This window comes from Aphelocoma coerulescens, chromosome 8 (assembly GCF_041296385.1).
Source record: "Aphelocoma coerulescens isolate FSJ_1873_10779 chromosome 8, UR_Acoe_1.0, whole genome shotgun sequence".
NCBI lineage: Eukaryota > Metazoa > Chordata > Aves > Passeriformes > Corvidae > Aphelocoma > Aphelocoma coerulescens.
The window spans coordinates 7817683-7831551 of record NC_091022.1 but is presented as its reverse complement, the minus strand read 5'-3'; the positions used below and the strand labels follow the sequence as shown (position 1 = coordinate 7831551).

Here is a 13869-nt window from a genome sequence, read left to right as displayed (position 1 = left end):
CCTTCTACATGGTAACAAGCAAGGTTAACTACAGCCCATGCAAAACCCTAATTGAATTTCCAAAGAAGCTTTCTCAAAGTGGAACTAACAACATTTGTCAGAATTATACTGCTGTGAACCAATTTTGATAGGAAGTGCAAGGAAGCTTTGGAAAGGCTTACAGGGGAAGTTTGTCTGGCTATCAGTGCCATTTGAGAGATACTGGTCTTAGTGTTATCTTTTGTAGGAAACAGAAAACATTCCAAAGCATACCCTGCTGCCCCTCGCACATCTGAAACAAAGTTTTTACCACCTATGAGTTCAAACTGGAACTTCAAAGTGTTTCAAGACTTCAGCGTTGGTTTGATTGCTGAACTAAAGGGACAGACATTTTTTGTTCTCTTAGTATGACTGATGTTTTCAGCTCTTTAGCCTGAGTTCCTAAAGATACAACTATCATGCATAATTTTTGAACCCACAATTTCACAACTACTCTCTACAAGGCAGACAATCTGCACACACAGTTCTCAGACAAAAGAGATTTCGGGGAAGACAGAAAGATTAGGCAGCTATGGAGCACAGAACACAAGTCTGCAGGGAACAATGTTCAATAATTCTGACACTAAAACCCCAAAGAAATCTGCATATGCTACCTACCTGTAAGGTTGTAAGGAGGAATTAAATAACTCTTGGGCTTGTGAAACAGCTGGTGCTGCTCCTAAACTCAGCTGAGCTTGATGCTGTCCTTGCAGAGGTGCATAGATGGGGATGGGGATCTGCTGAACTGAAGCAGGCTGCATAAAATTGAAAAAACATTAAGTTAGAAAACTTACAGTTAAACATGTGCCACAATATGTCAAATCCCAAGGCTGCATGCAGAGCTAGTATTGCTCCCCTTAAGAAAATTACTTTCTAGTTGAATCTCATACTTCTTCTCACAAATAACCAGCAGAAACGGAGTGAAATATTCAGATCTGCATACATAACAACAACTGCATGAGATTGCATATCATTTTGTACTACAAAAGTTGAGTAAGCCTACACAAACATGGCCACAGAAACACCTCCCAGGAATATGAACTTTCATATGTATTTGTGAGTGGAAGCTTATTCTCTCAGCTTTCATGACAAATAATCAAACACTGCCTGCGTGCACCGGAACGGAACAGCAAGGGCAGCCATAACCTCATTTTTTGCAGTCTTTAATCTCACTCTCCCCTGCCCCCATCAGATCATTAGTAAAACTTTAAAGGCAATATGGATAGTGAGGGGAAAAAAAGAGAATGAGGAATCCCCAAATACCTGAGAAAGGCCTGGCTGAAAGCCTTGCTGCTGGGCCAGAGAAGGTGGTGCCAAACGCGCATGCTGGGTATTGAACAGATGACTTGTATCCATATAAAATGCTGGGATTTGAGCTGTAGTACCTCAGGAAGAGCAATACAATTAGTACATGATTCCCAACATCTCCCTGCTAGAAAGATTTTTATCAAGTTAGAGATGCAGCTACTGTCAGTACTTCCCACTGTAACAGCTGACATAGAGCCTGGGAGAATGAACAGCACTGGAGAGCTGGGTGCCTCACCAGCTTTGGTATCTTTTCCAATTCACCCCCAGAATCTACCAGTCTTGCACAGGTATCATTAACCCCACACAATTTTGGAGGGATTAACAACATATTCTTGCCAAAAAAGGCATGTGGGTGAAGGGTAAGACTTTTATACTGTCATGTAATTTAACTAGATTATTAACTAGATGTAGGATTTTCCTTGAAGAAGAAAATGTCTCAACTCTCAAATACTGAAGCATTTTAAGAAAGAAATTAAGACTAAATCATTCCTGGTCTTAAACAGCAGTTCACAATTCTGCAACGGAATTTGAGACTCAAACTTACTTTCCTCAACAAACTAACACACCTTTGTACTCCCTGCTAAAACACTGCAGATTTAGAGTAAGACAATTAGTATTTGCTTACAGAACACTCTTTATCATTCCATCTTTACTGCAGAGAAAAACCAGAACCAAATTCAACCTTCCAGCTTCAAAATTCAAAAAAAGCAGATGTGTGGCTTCTCAGCCACAAACACCATTACCTGCTGCAGACTGAGACACATAGACCTGGGGACTTTGCTGCTGCTGGGCAATGAGGGATGGCATGCAGCTCAGCTGGGAAAAGTGGCTGGCAGAAGCCAGGCTGCTTGTCTGCAACTGTTGGGGTTTCACTTTACAGATATTAGGAGGGTCTGAGGTGCTTGCAGTCTTTGTACTCAGTGAAGAGGTTGTGTATGTTCCAGCTCCTAGGAGGAGAGAAGCAAGGGATGCATCAATCAAAGACATTTCATTCTCATCATTCAGAGGTCAAAGTTTTGGGACAGCTCTGTAAGCACAGCCACAACTGGTAAAGAACTCTGAAACCTAATGCAGCTGTTTCCACCAATACAAGAAAACATGGGGACAATTCTGTTGAGTTCACTATGGGAAGTGCTGCAACCCTGATACATCTCCCTTTTCAGGCAGAGGAGCACACAGAAGTAGTGAACGAGGCAGCTTGGTTAGTTATGCAACAACACATTGCAAGACAGAGTGGTTGTGCCTCTCATGGAGATATATTTTAATATTCCAAGGCACGAAGACGTAACCAGATACAGCACCTTTTGTTTGCTGCGAAGAACCAAGGTGGCAACCGGCACTATTTGCAAAGAGCAGCTGGACATTTGCTCTGCCTTTTGCAAATAGGTTGAGGTATGAGTTCTTGAAGCTTTAACTTAAAAAGCAAGAGCACAACTGGACGTAAGACTGCAATTAGCTAGACATCAGAACTATCCTCTGCTCCAAAATCTACGTGCTTGCCTCCATTTGGCTGAACAAAATGAAACCAATAAGGTGGACAAGAGAAGTTTACCTTCTCTTTCAAGTCCATATAAGTGGCTTAGGCAGAGAGACATCTTAGGACTATTTTCAGCTGACTGAAGTGAAACAGGTGAAGTCAGTTAACAGATTATTTGGGAAGTTGCTGTTCAGATCTGACATTCTATTTCTAGTATAAACCTTTTGTTAGCTTTGCACTAAACAATTCCAAAGGGAATCCAATCCCTTGAAAAATATAAGCAAGGAACAACACAATGGGACACTACAGCTTTGACATGTGGTACCTGAGAGGGAAGTTGTGGGGGTAACTGAGGCCACAGGAATAGGAGGCATTGATGCACTTGAGAAAGAGCTGTAAGTGCCACTGCTTGGCCCAGTGTTGCTGCTGCTGCTGCTGCTGCCACCAGCAATGGGAGACGCTGCCGAGGTGACCGGCGAACTCTTCTCCCCCATATTTGGGGAATTCTCCCATGCTTTGCGTGCAGACTCCATCTATTTAAAAGAAAAGATATTTCCTCATCTATTAGGAAGTTTCAACCAGTCATCCTTCCTCTTTTAACAGTTCTTTTTAGTCAAAAGGCAATCTGGGCTTCATGCGAGCCTCTTTTTGAAGTCACTGTAATCGTGCAACTCTGTTCATGCAAAAAGCATACAGCCTGAAGTTGGAGCTGGTCATCTGTTCCAACTGCACACGTGCACAGTTCATCATCTTAGCATCCAATGCTCAAAAGAGAATTTACTCACATTAATTTGGCTTGGTTTTGTTTGACATGAAGAGCAAAGACACAGTGAGCAAAAGAAAGGTAAAACCCCCCTCTACATATTTCTACCAAGTCCTTTACTTCCAAGTTACTCGGGCTGTTTAAATGAAGCAGCCCCTTGCTTTCTTGGTAAATCATACACTATGAGTGACCAACAAACATATCTACTTCACACTTCAGTCAACTTGACAGCAGTCAAGTTTAGATTTCCAAAGCAACGGCTGCTCAAAAAGCAACCACAAGCTGACATGTGTGCGCTGCTTTATGTTAAAGCTAGAAGTGCTTCACGCTCCTCTATTTCTATAATAATTATGAGCGTATGTCTTGCACAGCAAGGGAGATGAAACTTTAAATATTATAGACACAGTTGTCTTCCACCAGAAGTGGAAACGACATCATTTTACTGCAGCCAATAAAATCCAATTATTGCTACATTAGACAGGCAATGCGAAATCTAAACTGAGACACTTCTGAGGGTCCACTGAACAGGAAATATTAATGCTCAGTCTGCACTCACTAATTTAAAAGCTCAGACATGGTCCATGAACTTCAGCACAACCTTCAGCTGTCTCCAATGGAAACACAAGTTTTGCTAGCAGAGCTGAAATTGCTCACTCTAAGTTCCTCGAGGCCAGGTGCTGTCTTTAGTGGTGGATATTAAGGGGCAAATATATACTCACCACAGTCTGCCCTCACTGCCTGCATCAAGAGAGCCGCCCTAACTGGGACCTGAAGTCTCTCAAAGCCACACTTGTCAACCTACCCTGCTTTACATGAGTTAGGCAGTCTGGACAGACTAAACATGGCTTAGGTTGCCTAGATGCTTCAGGAGTGATAAAAAAGCAGAGCAATATCAAAAGAAGTGGGTCACAGGTGATCAATACACACCCATGTGGAAAACGGAGTTCTGGATTTCCTAAGACAATAAAGGGGGAGGAGGGGAACTTAGTTACACATTAAATCCTTTGGGGGCAAGTCACCTATTTTCATTTTTGAGATCATCTTCCCCAGCAATCATTCTCTGTTTCCTCTCCACAACATTTTCTTCCAAATTGGTCCTGATTCTTACAGACAAGGCAAACTTTATTAGTCACTAACATGCTGGAAATGATTTTGTTTAGGTGTATTGCACTGGCATTAAGAGAAAGCGAGTAAGTACCTGTGATTGTCAGAACAGAGAAGGTGTAGAATGTTCTACTATGTTCACTGGATGTCCTGGAGAAACCACTGATAGCAAAAGCTACATACTGCATTTTGTCACATATAGGGCATGTAATAGAGTCCTGAAGTTATCTAACAGCTTTGCTTTTAGAGAGCTTAACAACCTCTAACTTTGATAAGCTGGAAAAAAAGATGCAAGAGAGATTGGTACTCTAGGAATGCCTGTGCAGCACCATCTACAGACAAGATATGGAGGAATAAGAGGCTCTAAAATAAATGAGACTGTGGACACTGTTGTAGTTTCACTGCTCACTTAGGGGGAAAGGAGGGCACAAGGAGGAGATCGTGGCTGCTTGAGGCTTCTCTTCATCATTGATCCATTGGGCCTTCACATTGGAATAACAGTCCTGTACGTATTACCCAAAACCTCCACTGGAGACAAACCCCAATATTCCTTTCTTTAAATACACCAAAGTCTAAATGGTTAGAAAAAGAAAGTCCAAACGCGTCAGATTCTGGACCAGATGCCAAGAAAAAATTTTAGATGAAACCTTAGACATGAAGAAGGCCAAAGCAGCTCAGTTTGAGACTGCTTTGTACTTCCTTCTGCTCAGCTCCTTACCTACCAACAGGCCTACGAGCCAAGTCCTGAAGAGGATGCCTTAGTAAAGGTGTCTTTAGCAAAGACTCCTACTCCAAGGAAATGAGATCTCAACAAGGCTTCCCATATGAGCCCCTTATACCTCCACCAAAGAATGATGCCAAGTAGTGGGAACAGTTGTGGCTAAGTTCCCCACAAGTCTCTTCACAGACAGCTTTCTGTGACAGGGGATGGAGGAAAAAGGAGGTGCAAGGATTAATCCTTTATGGAGGCAGAACCTGGACATCTTGTTCTTTTAAGAAAATTAAGGAAATGCTTTCCTCTCTCCTGCTCCGAAAGTTATCTTTTGAAAGAAGCAAGGATTCTCCTGAAGAGGATGACAAAGAGCAGAGCTGTGTCTGGACCAGAGGCCTGCTGTGAAAGTGACAGTCTCAGAGTGTGCTCCAGAACAAGACTGTTGCCTTCAGCATTTGTGAAAAGGAGGTAGAGCTCCAGTGCCTGGAATAAAGACATAAGGGACAAAGCTGCTTCCAAACAGCTTTCCACTCAGATTTTGGTCAAAAGGCTCTTCAAAGCAGCCTCAAAACATGGATCTTTGACCTATTTTGTTACCACACATCCAAAATCTATCATCCACTGAGAAATCATTGACACTACAAGAGCAGGAAAAGAAACTGCACGATGAATGACAGACACCACAGCTTGCTCTGTAACTGGGCAGTGTCCCATGCTTTGCCAGTAACACCCCTACCTGTATGACACGGGATGCAATCTCCAGCTGCAAAACAGTCAGAGACTATTTCAAAACAACACTTTCAGACGCCAGAAAGTCACATTAGGATAACTTATTACACAAGAATGTAACAGAAAACCAGGTTTTTTTTAAACTGCTTGTCCCTCCAGTGCTATCCCCATTTCTGCAGGTCTGTTGTTTTAAAGAGATGTTATACTTTTTTTAAGAAATGAAGTGTTAACAGAAGAAAAGCAAAGATTCAACAAGAGAACATGAGTATTTCTCATCTGTAGAGAACACAAGCAAGCAGCTGTCAAACCATGCCAGTGAGACAAGTCTCACTGGGATTGACAAGCAAGTTCCTCCAAAGCATTAGTTCTGCATCCAATCTCAAGTTTCATTTCTTCTAAAAATTTAAAGAAACCAAGGTCAAACGTCACTATTCCTCAATACCAAAAGCGGCAACAATACTTCTACTGGCTCAGTCACCTGCAGTCACAGTAACAAAGCAGATCTAAGACACCAAAATAAGAAAAAAAAAACCCAACAACTTCTAAAAATTCAGTAGCAAAGCTAGAGGCCAACTCTGTGTTAGTGAGTTATACAATGCACACAGTACAAAATCCAACAAAATGGGAAAACACCACTCAAAATATTCTACACACTTGCTCTGCACTGGAGAGCAGGAAACAACAGAACATTTATAATACGACAAAACACGTTCTGACTCGCCAATCTAACTGCCCTTCAGAGACACCAACACACCATCTACATGTCACTAACTGGAACTTCAGCCATCCAACTCAAGACCACACTATCACTGCACCAAAGTCTTACATCTAAGAAGAAATCAAGCTTGGCTTATCAAGCAAATCCTTAAAGTCTTTACACTAAACCAGGCAACTTATTTTAAGCTCAACACTCAAAAAAATCTCAGTCAGATTCTGACGGTTTGCCATGAGCACCATGGTCCAATGCTAAAACTCTAGGATCTTGGTTTTTCAGGGCAGTGGGAGCCAAGATTGTTTGAGATGCCAAGTGTTAATGCAAAACTGGGTTAGAAATTTATGGTTTAAATGCATCCTTCGATAGCCTCGTGTTTCAGCCATCCATTTATATGCAAAAGCAGTTCAGCAGAGGAAACAAAGGAAGGCTCTAAAAAAAGGTTCACCAGCAAGTTCTCCAATAACTTTTTTCCCCTGCATGCAAGAAAACGACCCTTAGAGGGATGTGGTACATACCTTGAGGGTGAGGTCGACGGTAGCGGGAGAAACTGGAGTTAGGCTGGAGCTCTGTTGTAAAGTCTCCCTCCTAGGGAGGGGAAGGGTGTGGGGCAGGGGCACCTGAAAGGCAGGCAACACATATCACATTCTAACTACGTCTACTAGAAAAGCCCCAGAAAGCAAAGCTCAAGCTTTATCAAGTGAGCTACAATTTCTTCAAGGCTTGAGCATTTGGCAGGGAGACTGATAAAATAAGGTGAAAATCTGGTAGGCAAGGAAAGGCCACTCAGCAGGTGCCAAGATGCTTCTTATCTCTCTAAGAGGCTGAAGATTAAGGCTTTAAGGTGTCCATGTCCTCTGCATACACCAATTGTCTGTTTGGGGATTTAATTTTAAGTACCATTTCAGTTTACTGATATGCAAAAATTCTTCCCAAGCCAAGTCTGTCCCTTTTTGTACCAATACAGTACATGGGGCTTCATGACCTTGAGTTCTGAGATGCAGTTTCTGAAAAGAGGAAGCTTTTATAGACCTGCAAAATCACAGGACCATGAAACAAACGACAACAGATTTGCCATCCAATAATTGAATTCAGTTATTTTCTCTTTCAAAAGATGAAAGATGTGATACTTGGGGAAATAAACCTGATATAATGCTATTGCTATCTTTGCCTATGAAAACTCCAATGGATTTCCTAGAAGTTTTAAAGGAAATGAATCAAAAATACTGCAGTGGCCAGTCTATTACTCCTAACCATTCCTTTCTCTACTCATAGCACAGCTAATGGACTTTCACTGGATGAGATAGGGCTAATCCAAAAGACAGATACTGAAGCTTTGAAGCAGGGGATGGCACAGATCCTTTGTGGCCAGGAACCCCTAATTCCTGTGTTAGAAATTCAACTCCAACATCCACAAGGACTGGACATCATTAACACAAAAGAATTCCGTCTTCGACACTAACCACCAAAGCAAAAACCACAACACTACCAGAAAAGCCAGCAGAAGAGTAAGAAGTTCAATCAGTACTGCTTCAAAATGACGCTGCAGTAAGCTGAAAAGCATTTTTAGATGAAATTCACAAGACATCTTCATAAAAAACCAGAGATCCTACTGTATGATTCTTCCTTCTCCCATCAACAAGTGACTCAACCCTGAGCTAATTCTGTTACCCACACAACAAGAATCACAAGATCCAAGCTCCCTGATGCCCCAACACACTCAAGACTTGATTTTTCTACAAGACACAACCCAGCTGGTTCTCTCAATCACTATGCCACGCTCACAAGTCAGGATCACTGCACTGGCTTTGAGGGCTGCCAAAATCCCAGCTCCATAGCAACTGAACACCTGGAAGCCTGTTGTCTGCTTTCACAACCATTCAGCTATTCCCTTTACACACAGTTGCTGTGATTTCAGGCTACAGTTCAAAACTCCTTTGTTTGTAAGAGCCTTTCTTCAAACTCAGCCTACAGAGCTTTGCTACTGGTACCAGGCTCAAGTCCCAACTGCTGCCAAGAACACACTCCCTCATTGTGCCTATCTTTGCTGTTTTTTAGTATTGTCCCTCTAAACATCTCCACTTTCTGTGCTCTTTAGCTCACTGTGATTGTTCAAAAGACAAGAAAATACCTGAAGAATTCCAGAGCAGATACTAATCAAACCAAATGTCCTTCAGAGTAAGATTACTGGAAAAAGCCCAGCCAGTTCACATGAAAGGAACCCTGTGGACTTGTTCACTGAAGGCACTATTTGGTGCTTTAAAGAAGTGTGAAAATACTTTCTTGTCTTCAAAGTCAAGATGATCACTGCAATAGACTTACGTTCGTCACCAAAGTCTCCTCCATTTTTGTACTGCTAGTAGCCACTGTGTTAGGATGAGAAGAAGGTGTAGTGTAGTCTGTTACAGACTCCTGTGAAGAAAAACAATTCCATTAAATTATCTCCCTTACCTAAATTCAATTTCAATTTCTTGGACAGATGTCAGCCTTTCTATAGGAGGAGTTCACCAAGCAACAGAAGATTAGAATGTCACACCATTTTTTTTCTTACAAGTCATGTCTAGCAATCCTTATTGCTGAATTGCTACTGAGGTCAGGAGGATCCTTAGAAGATTACAATTTGCCTCGTGACCTCACAGTGTACATCTGCAGAAAAGTCAAAATACAGTCTGTAAGGCAAGAACATAGAAAGCAATGTACTGCCTAGGCACTGTAAAACTGGACTGTGGTGGTGCAACCAATTATCATTTGTCACCCAAGATGCTTTAGCCACCTGAAGACACTTTCAGCCTACTTAAGAAGTAAAATATCTTGGCTGAAAGCTTTCTGTAGCTTTAAATACAGAAATTGCTTACTATGACAAGAAAGGCCCTCCAGATTAAAAAGAACACAAAAGGATGGTTACAATTTGCAAAACTATTTTCTTTCCTGTAAGTTTTGTCTCTGAAAGTCACAAGACTCAGATTCTCTGGATGCTGCAGGCTACCTCCTGATTTCTGCACTGGGTAATGACTTCAAGGAAGAAAAGGAGTGAGGTTTCCAGTCTACCCAGAGGCTTTCCTTGAAGCTAATTTGTCACAGTTAAGTGGACCTTAATGTGCTCAGCAAACAAGGTCCACTTTCACAGCCCTGGCTGTAGGCAGTGACTGCTGCAGTTGTAGATACAAATGATGTGAGCAAACTGGCTCCCTGAACACTGCCAGCCCACAGAGAACATCCTACAGTGAACAAAGAGGGCTCTGGCACTTCTGTGAGGCCTGTTCAGTGCTGCTTTTTAGTTCTCATCACTGGTTATCTACTGAGCACATTATGGGCAGGCAGAAGGGTGTTACCAGAACCTGACCCAGAGACTTTGCTGGAGAAATGGTGTGACCCTGAAACAGCCAAGAGCCGCTCTGTAGCCAGCACTGCCAGCTCCAAAGTTTTATATGTCTGAAGTCCAGGAAAGGCTCTATCATCTTTATAGAACCTAACACCACAAAGGAACTGAAGGACAAATCAGCAGCAGAACTGTTACTGAGTGTCTGGACTTGCGAACCCATAATGATTTTGAAGGCACAAACCATACAACCAGTATGATGATAAGCTATTAAATAAGTGCATACTCATTTTATTCCTCAGGCCTGTGGCAGTATCTCTAAAAAAGCAATTAAAGCACTGAGATACTAACTGACAAATGACAAAGAATCCTCCTTAAAAGGATGAGCTCATTTTGGTAGAAGACTAGAACAAGCTAAACCGTAATGGGGTGAGAGAGGACAACGTGCACAGTGATTAATTTTTATAACTTATGAAGAAAAGAGAGAACTCTTTTCTCCAATTATTTCCTTTACTTGTTAAACTGGTGAAATACAAGATATATGGTGCTTCCCTGAGTCCCAACCATCAAACTGCAAGTTGCACATCTGCACTGGATTCCAACAGGCAGACTTAATCTGGGTAAAACAAGGCAAGCACACAAGGCTGCTTTAATCACAAAGGCCTTCTAATGAAGTGATTAAATGGCTCTGTATTTTTTTAGGATGCATTACTGCATAAGAAAGAGGAAGCTTTTTTATTAAAATTCCTTTGAGGTCTGGATGCAATTTTTACAGTGTTTCAGCAATTAAATTCCGTATGAAACAAGACAGATCAAGACTACTGCTAACTTTCTCACTTTGCACACTCGCAGCAAAAAAAATTTCAAAAAATTTTCACTACAATTAAACCAAACCATTGTATCAGCTCTGGTGCCCTTAGAAGTGTATGTGCAATGCTGAAGCACAAGGGTGGTTTACATGCTGAGTATGCAGACAAGACAATGCTGTAACCACATGAACACCATCCCATAAACTGTAGGTTAATCTCCCTCCTTCATTTCCTGGCACATTAAGTCCAGGATTCTGTTAGATATGGCTTATCAGCATCAGTTTTTGCAATTCAGTTAAAGTGATTCTCTTGTACAACTGACTGAAGAAACCAACTGATTACTTTATTATGAACTAGTAACAGCTAGAGCAAAAAGCTCATGTTTATGCTTTTTTTGGAGTTCTCTACAAATTGTTTATACCTGAAGAAAAAGAACTGGCAGTCTTCTTGTAACTACCTCCTTTGCTCAAAAAGAAGAGATCACAAAATCTCAAGTGACTTGATGAACAAAGGACAAGGCAGACCTCAGAGCTGTCCTTGCTGTAAAGGATCAGGGTACTTTTCATGGGATGAATTAGCTATTTGATTTGTTCCTGATTTACATAAATCACTCAAATTAGAGACTGAAAGATACTCACAATTTTCTGAAAAATAGCCTGTGTCCTTTTAAACATGATCTGTAAGACACAGCTGTTACTACCTGCACAAATACTTCACTGGTGTCCATAACCAGGTATTGATCTTCCTGGGATTTGAGAGGTTCAAATGGAAGGGTGGGAAAGGCAAGGGGTAAGATGTTTTACCCAATTCAGAAACTTACACATCAGATTGCCTTCACTACAAAAATACTGCAAAATCCAAGATGCAATGGCTTCTGAGCATCATACTTATGTAGTAAACTTAAACATCTCACTGTATGAGTTAATTTATATTTATACAGTTTCTAAGCAGTCTTGTATGATTAAACGCACATGCTCTTATCATGATGTTTGTTTTGGAATAGATGGGGTACTCTTACAAAGCTGCTGAATGAGGACAGCTGGCTTTTACAGGCATTTAAATAATCAAATACACCACAAGTGTGCCTTCCTGGAAGCTGAGCAGTTATCTCTGAGAGGGATGTTTTCAAAAGAAAAGCCATTTAGGTTTGCCAAAACTTCAACATTTGACATTGAAACAACGGGTTAAAGATGTCAACACCTCTTCCCTCATGAATGAGTACCAAGACAAGAAAAAGCAATTGCAATATCCGTCAGGACAAGAACTCCCAAGGCTGGAGCAGTATTTGAACCCCTTTTAAAAGCCTTTTTAAAAAGTAGCAATGTTTATTGCAGGTTTATTCCTGCAAAATCTAGATGAAGCTTATCTTATCCAATAAATTTGCAGGTTGTTGGTTTAACTCCCAGAGATGTAAAATATGACCACTTCTTTCCTAGAAAGAAACAACTTACTAGTGCCTCAGAAACTATTCATAACAAAGGAATTTAAAAGCAAACCTGGGGCTGTTAAGACAGGAACATTTAGGCCTTTTATTAAAGACTTCTTTAAGCAATCACTCAATGAGGAAATTATTGGGAATTTTCATATGCAGCACAAAATGGAAAGCTTCTTTCCACTCTGGTCTTCCTTCCAGAAGACAGAATCTTGGTGCTTTAATACTGTGGTAATTCAAAGAACCTTGGCAACCATGTTAAACTAAGCCTAGACCAGCACAAAGTCCAGACTGCCCTTTTGAAAAACTCATACTTCAAAAATACAATTGCAGAGAGGAAAATCTGCTGATTTTAGCAGAGCTACTTGACTACACTGAGCCAGCCTGCAGTAATCAAAGCTATGCTTCATATTCTGTTTGTGGCTTAGAAGAAGCCTCTCCTATTTTGAGCTCTTGTCACAGGAGTTTGTAGGACCGTGGGAAAGCACAGGATACAGACAAACAGCCTTCTCACCAAATATCTGAGCAAGCTGGTGTTTACTGCTCTACACTTCTGGTTCTCATACAAGGACACTTTATCAATTTCTGGTATGAACATAAACCACTCACATCTACCCACAAGATGGAAAATGTCAGGAGGGATGAGAAATTCCTGCACTGAGTTTTCTTAAGTATTTGCCATTCCACTCAGAAACCAAGCCTGCAGCTTCCATGTTGGACACAAATATCCTCCCACACTCTGCAGCAACACTTCACTGAGACAGTTCTGCTGGCATGGCACCTTGGCAAAAAGCTGCCAAAGCTGTCCTTTGTTTTGGGCTTTTTCTTCCTAGCTGTGGGTGACAAAGATCAATTGCGAGTGATCCACATTTCATATTCTTCAACTATTAATGTAACTCTTAAAGAGGATCAGTTTTCCTAAATGGCATCAGAAGACTTCTGCTTAAGACCAGGATGGCTGAGACAGCAGGCAACCAACTTGAGTCTTAGAAAACTGCTTTTCAAACCTACAAGAAGCATTTTTCCTTTACCAAAGCAGGTGTAACTATTAAGTAGTAGCTATTCAAACTGCATGGCTTCTTTACATTTGAGAGATGACAACCAGAGTTCTTGCTCAAGACACAGCATTGCTGGACTGAGGGCAGTCCCCACACAGGCAGAAAGGAGATGCCTCTGGACATGTTTTTCAGCCACAGCTAAGAAATGAGCTGCAGAACAATGAATCCCAACACCAGGTCACCATCCCGCTGCTAAGCGGGATTAAGAAGTCAGGGGACTCATCCAGCTATCAGGAGTCCTAAATTTTGTGAAGGAGTTCTGCAAGGAATAGCTAGACAATATCCAAGCCAAGAGGATATACATGACCATTTAGGGAAATAGAACAAGCCTTATCCAAAGTTTTAGCACATTCCTAGTTTAGAGATTTTCTTTTTTCACAAAACAGCACTTAATTCACAGCTTCAGGTCATCCATACACTCAACCAGC

The 13869-nt window shown here is 41.4% G+C and overlaps 1 protein-coding gene across 17 annotated transcripts in view; it reads right to left on the bottom strand.

The window, feature by feature from the left end:
- PRRC2C (proline rich coiled-coil 2C) overlaps positions 1-13869 on the bottom strand; it is a 70338-nt gene that overhangs the window by 12497 nt on the left and 43972 nt on the right. For 11 of the 17 annotated variants that reach the window (XM_069023582.1, XM_069023581.1, XM_069023590.1 and 8 more), the window contains 6 exons: positions 9146-9235; positions 7342-7443; positions 3129-3336; positions 2070-2273; positions 1282-1403; positions 637-773 (listed from right to left, as the gene is read on the bottom strand). In XM_069023582.1, the coding sequence (XP_068879683.1) occupies positions 637-773; positions 1282-1403; positions 2070-2273; positions 3129-3336; positions 7342-7443; positions 9146-9235 (863 nt within the window). The remainder of the gene's footprint in view (positions 1-636; positions 774-1281; positions 1404-2069; positions 2274-3128; positions 3337-7341; positions 7444-9145; positions 9236-13869) is intronic. The other 6 variants (XM_069023585.1, XM_069023593.1, XM_069023596.1 and 3 more) reach the window with 4 other exon arrangements.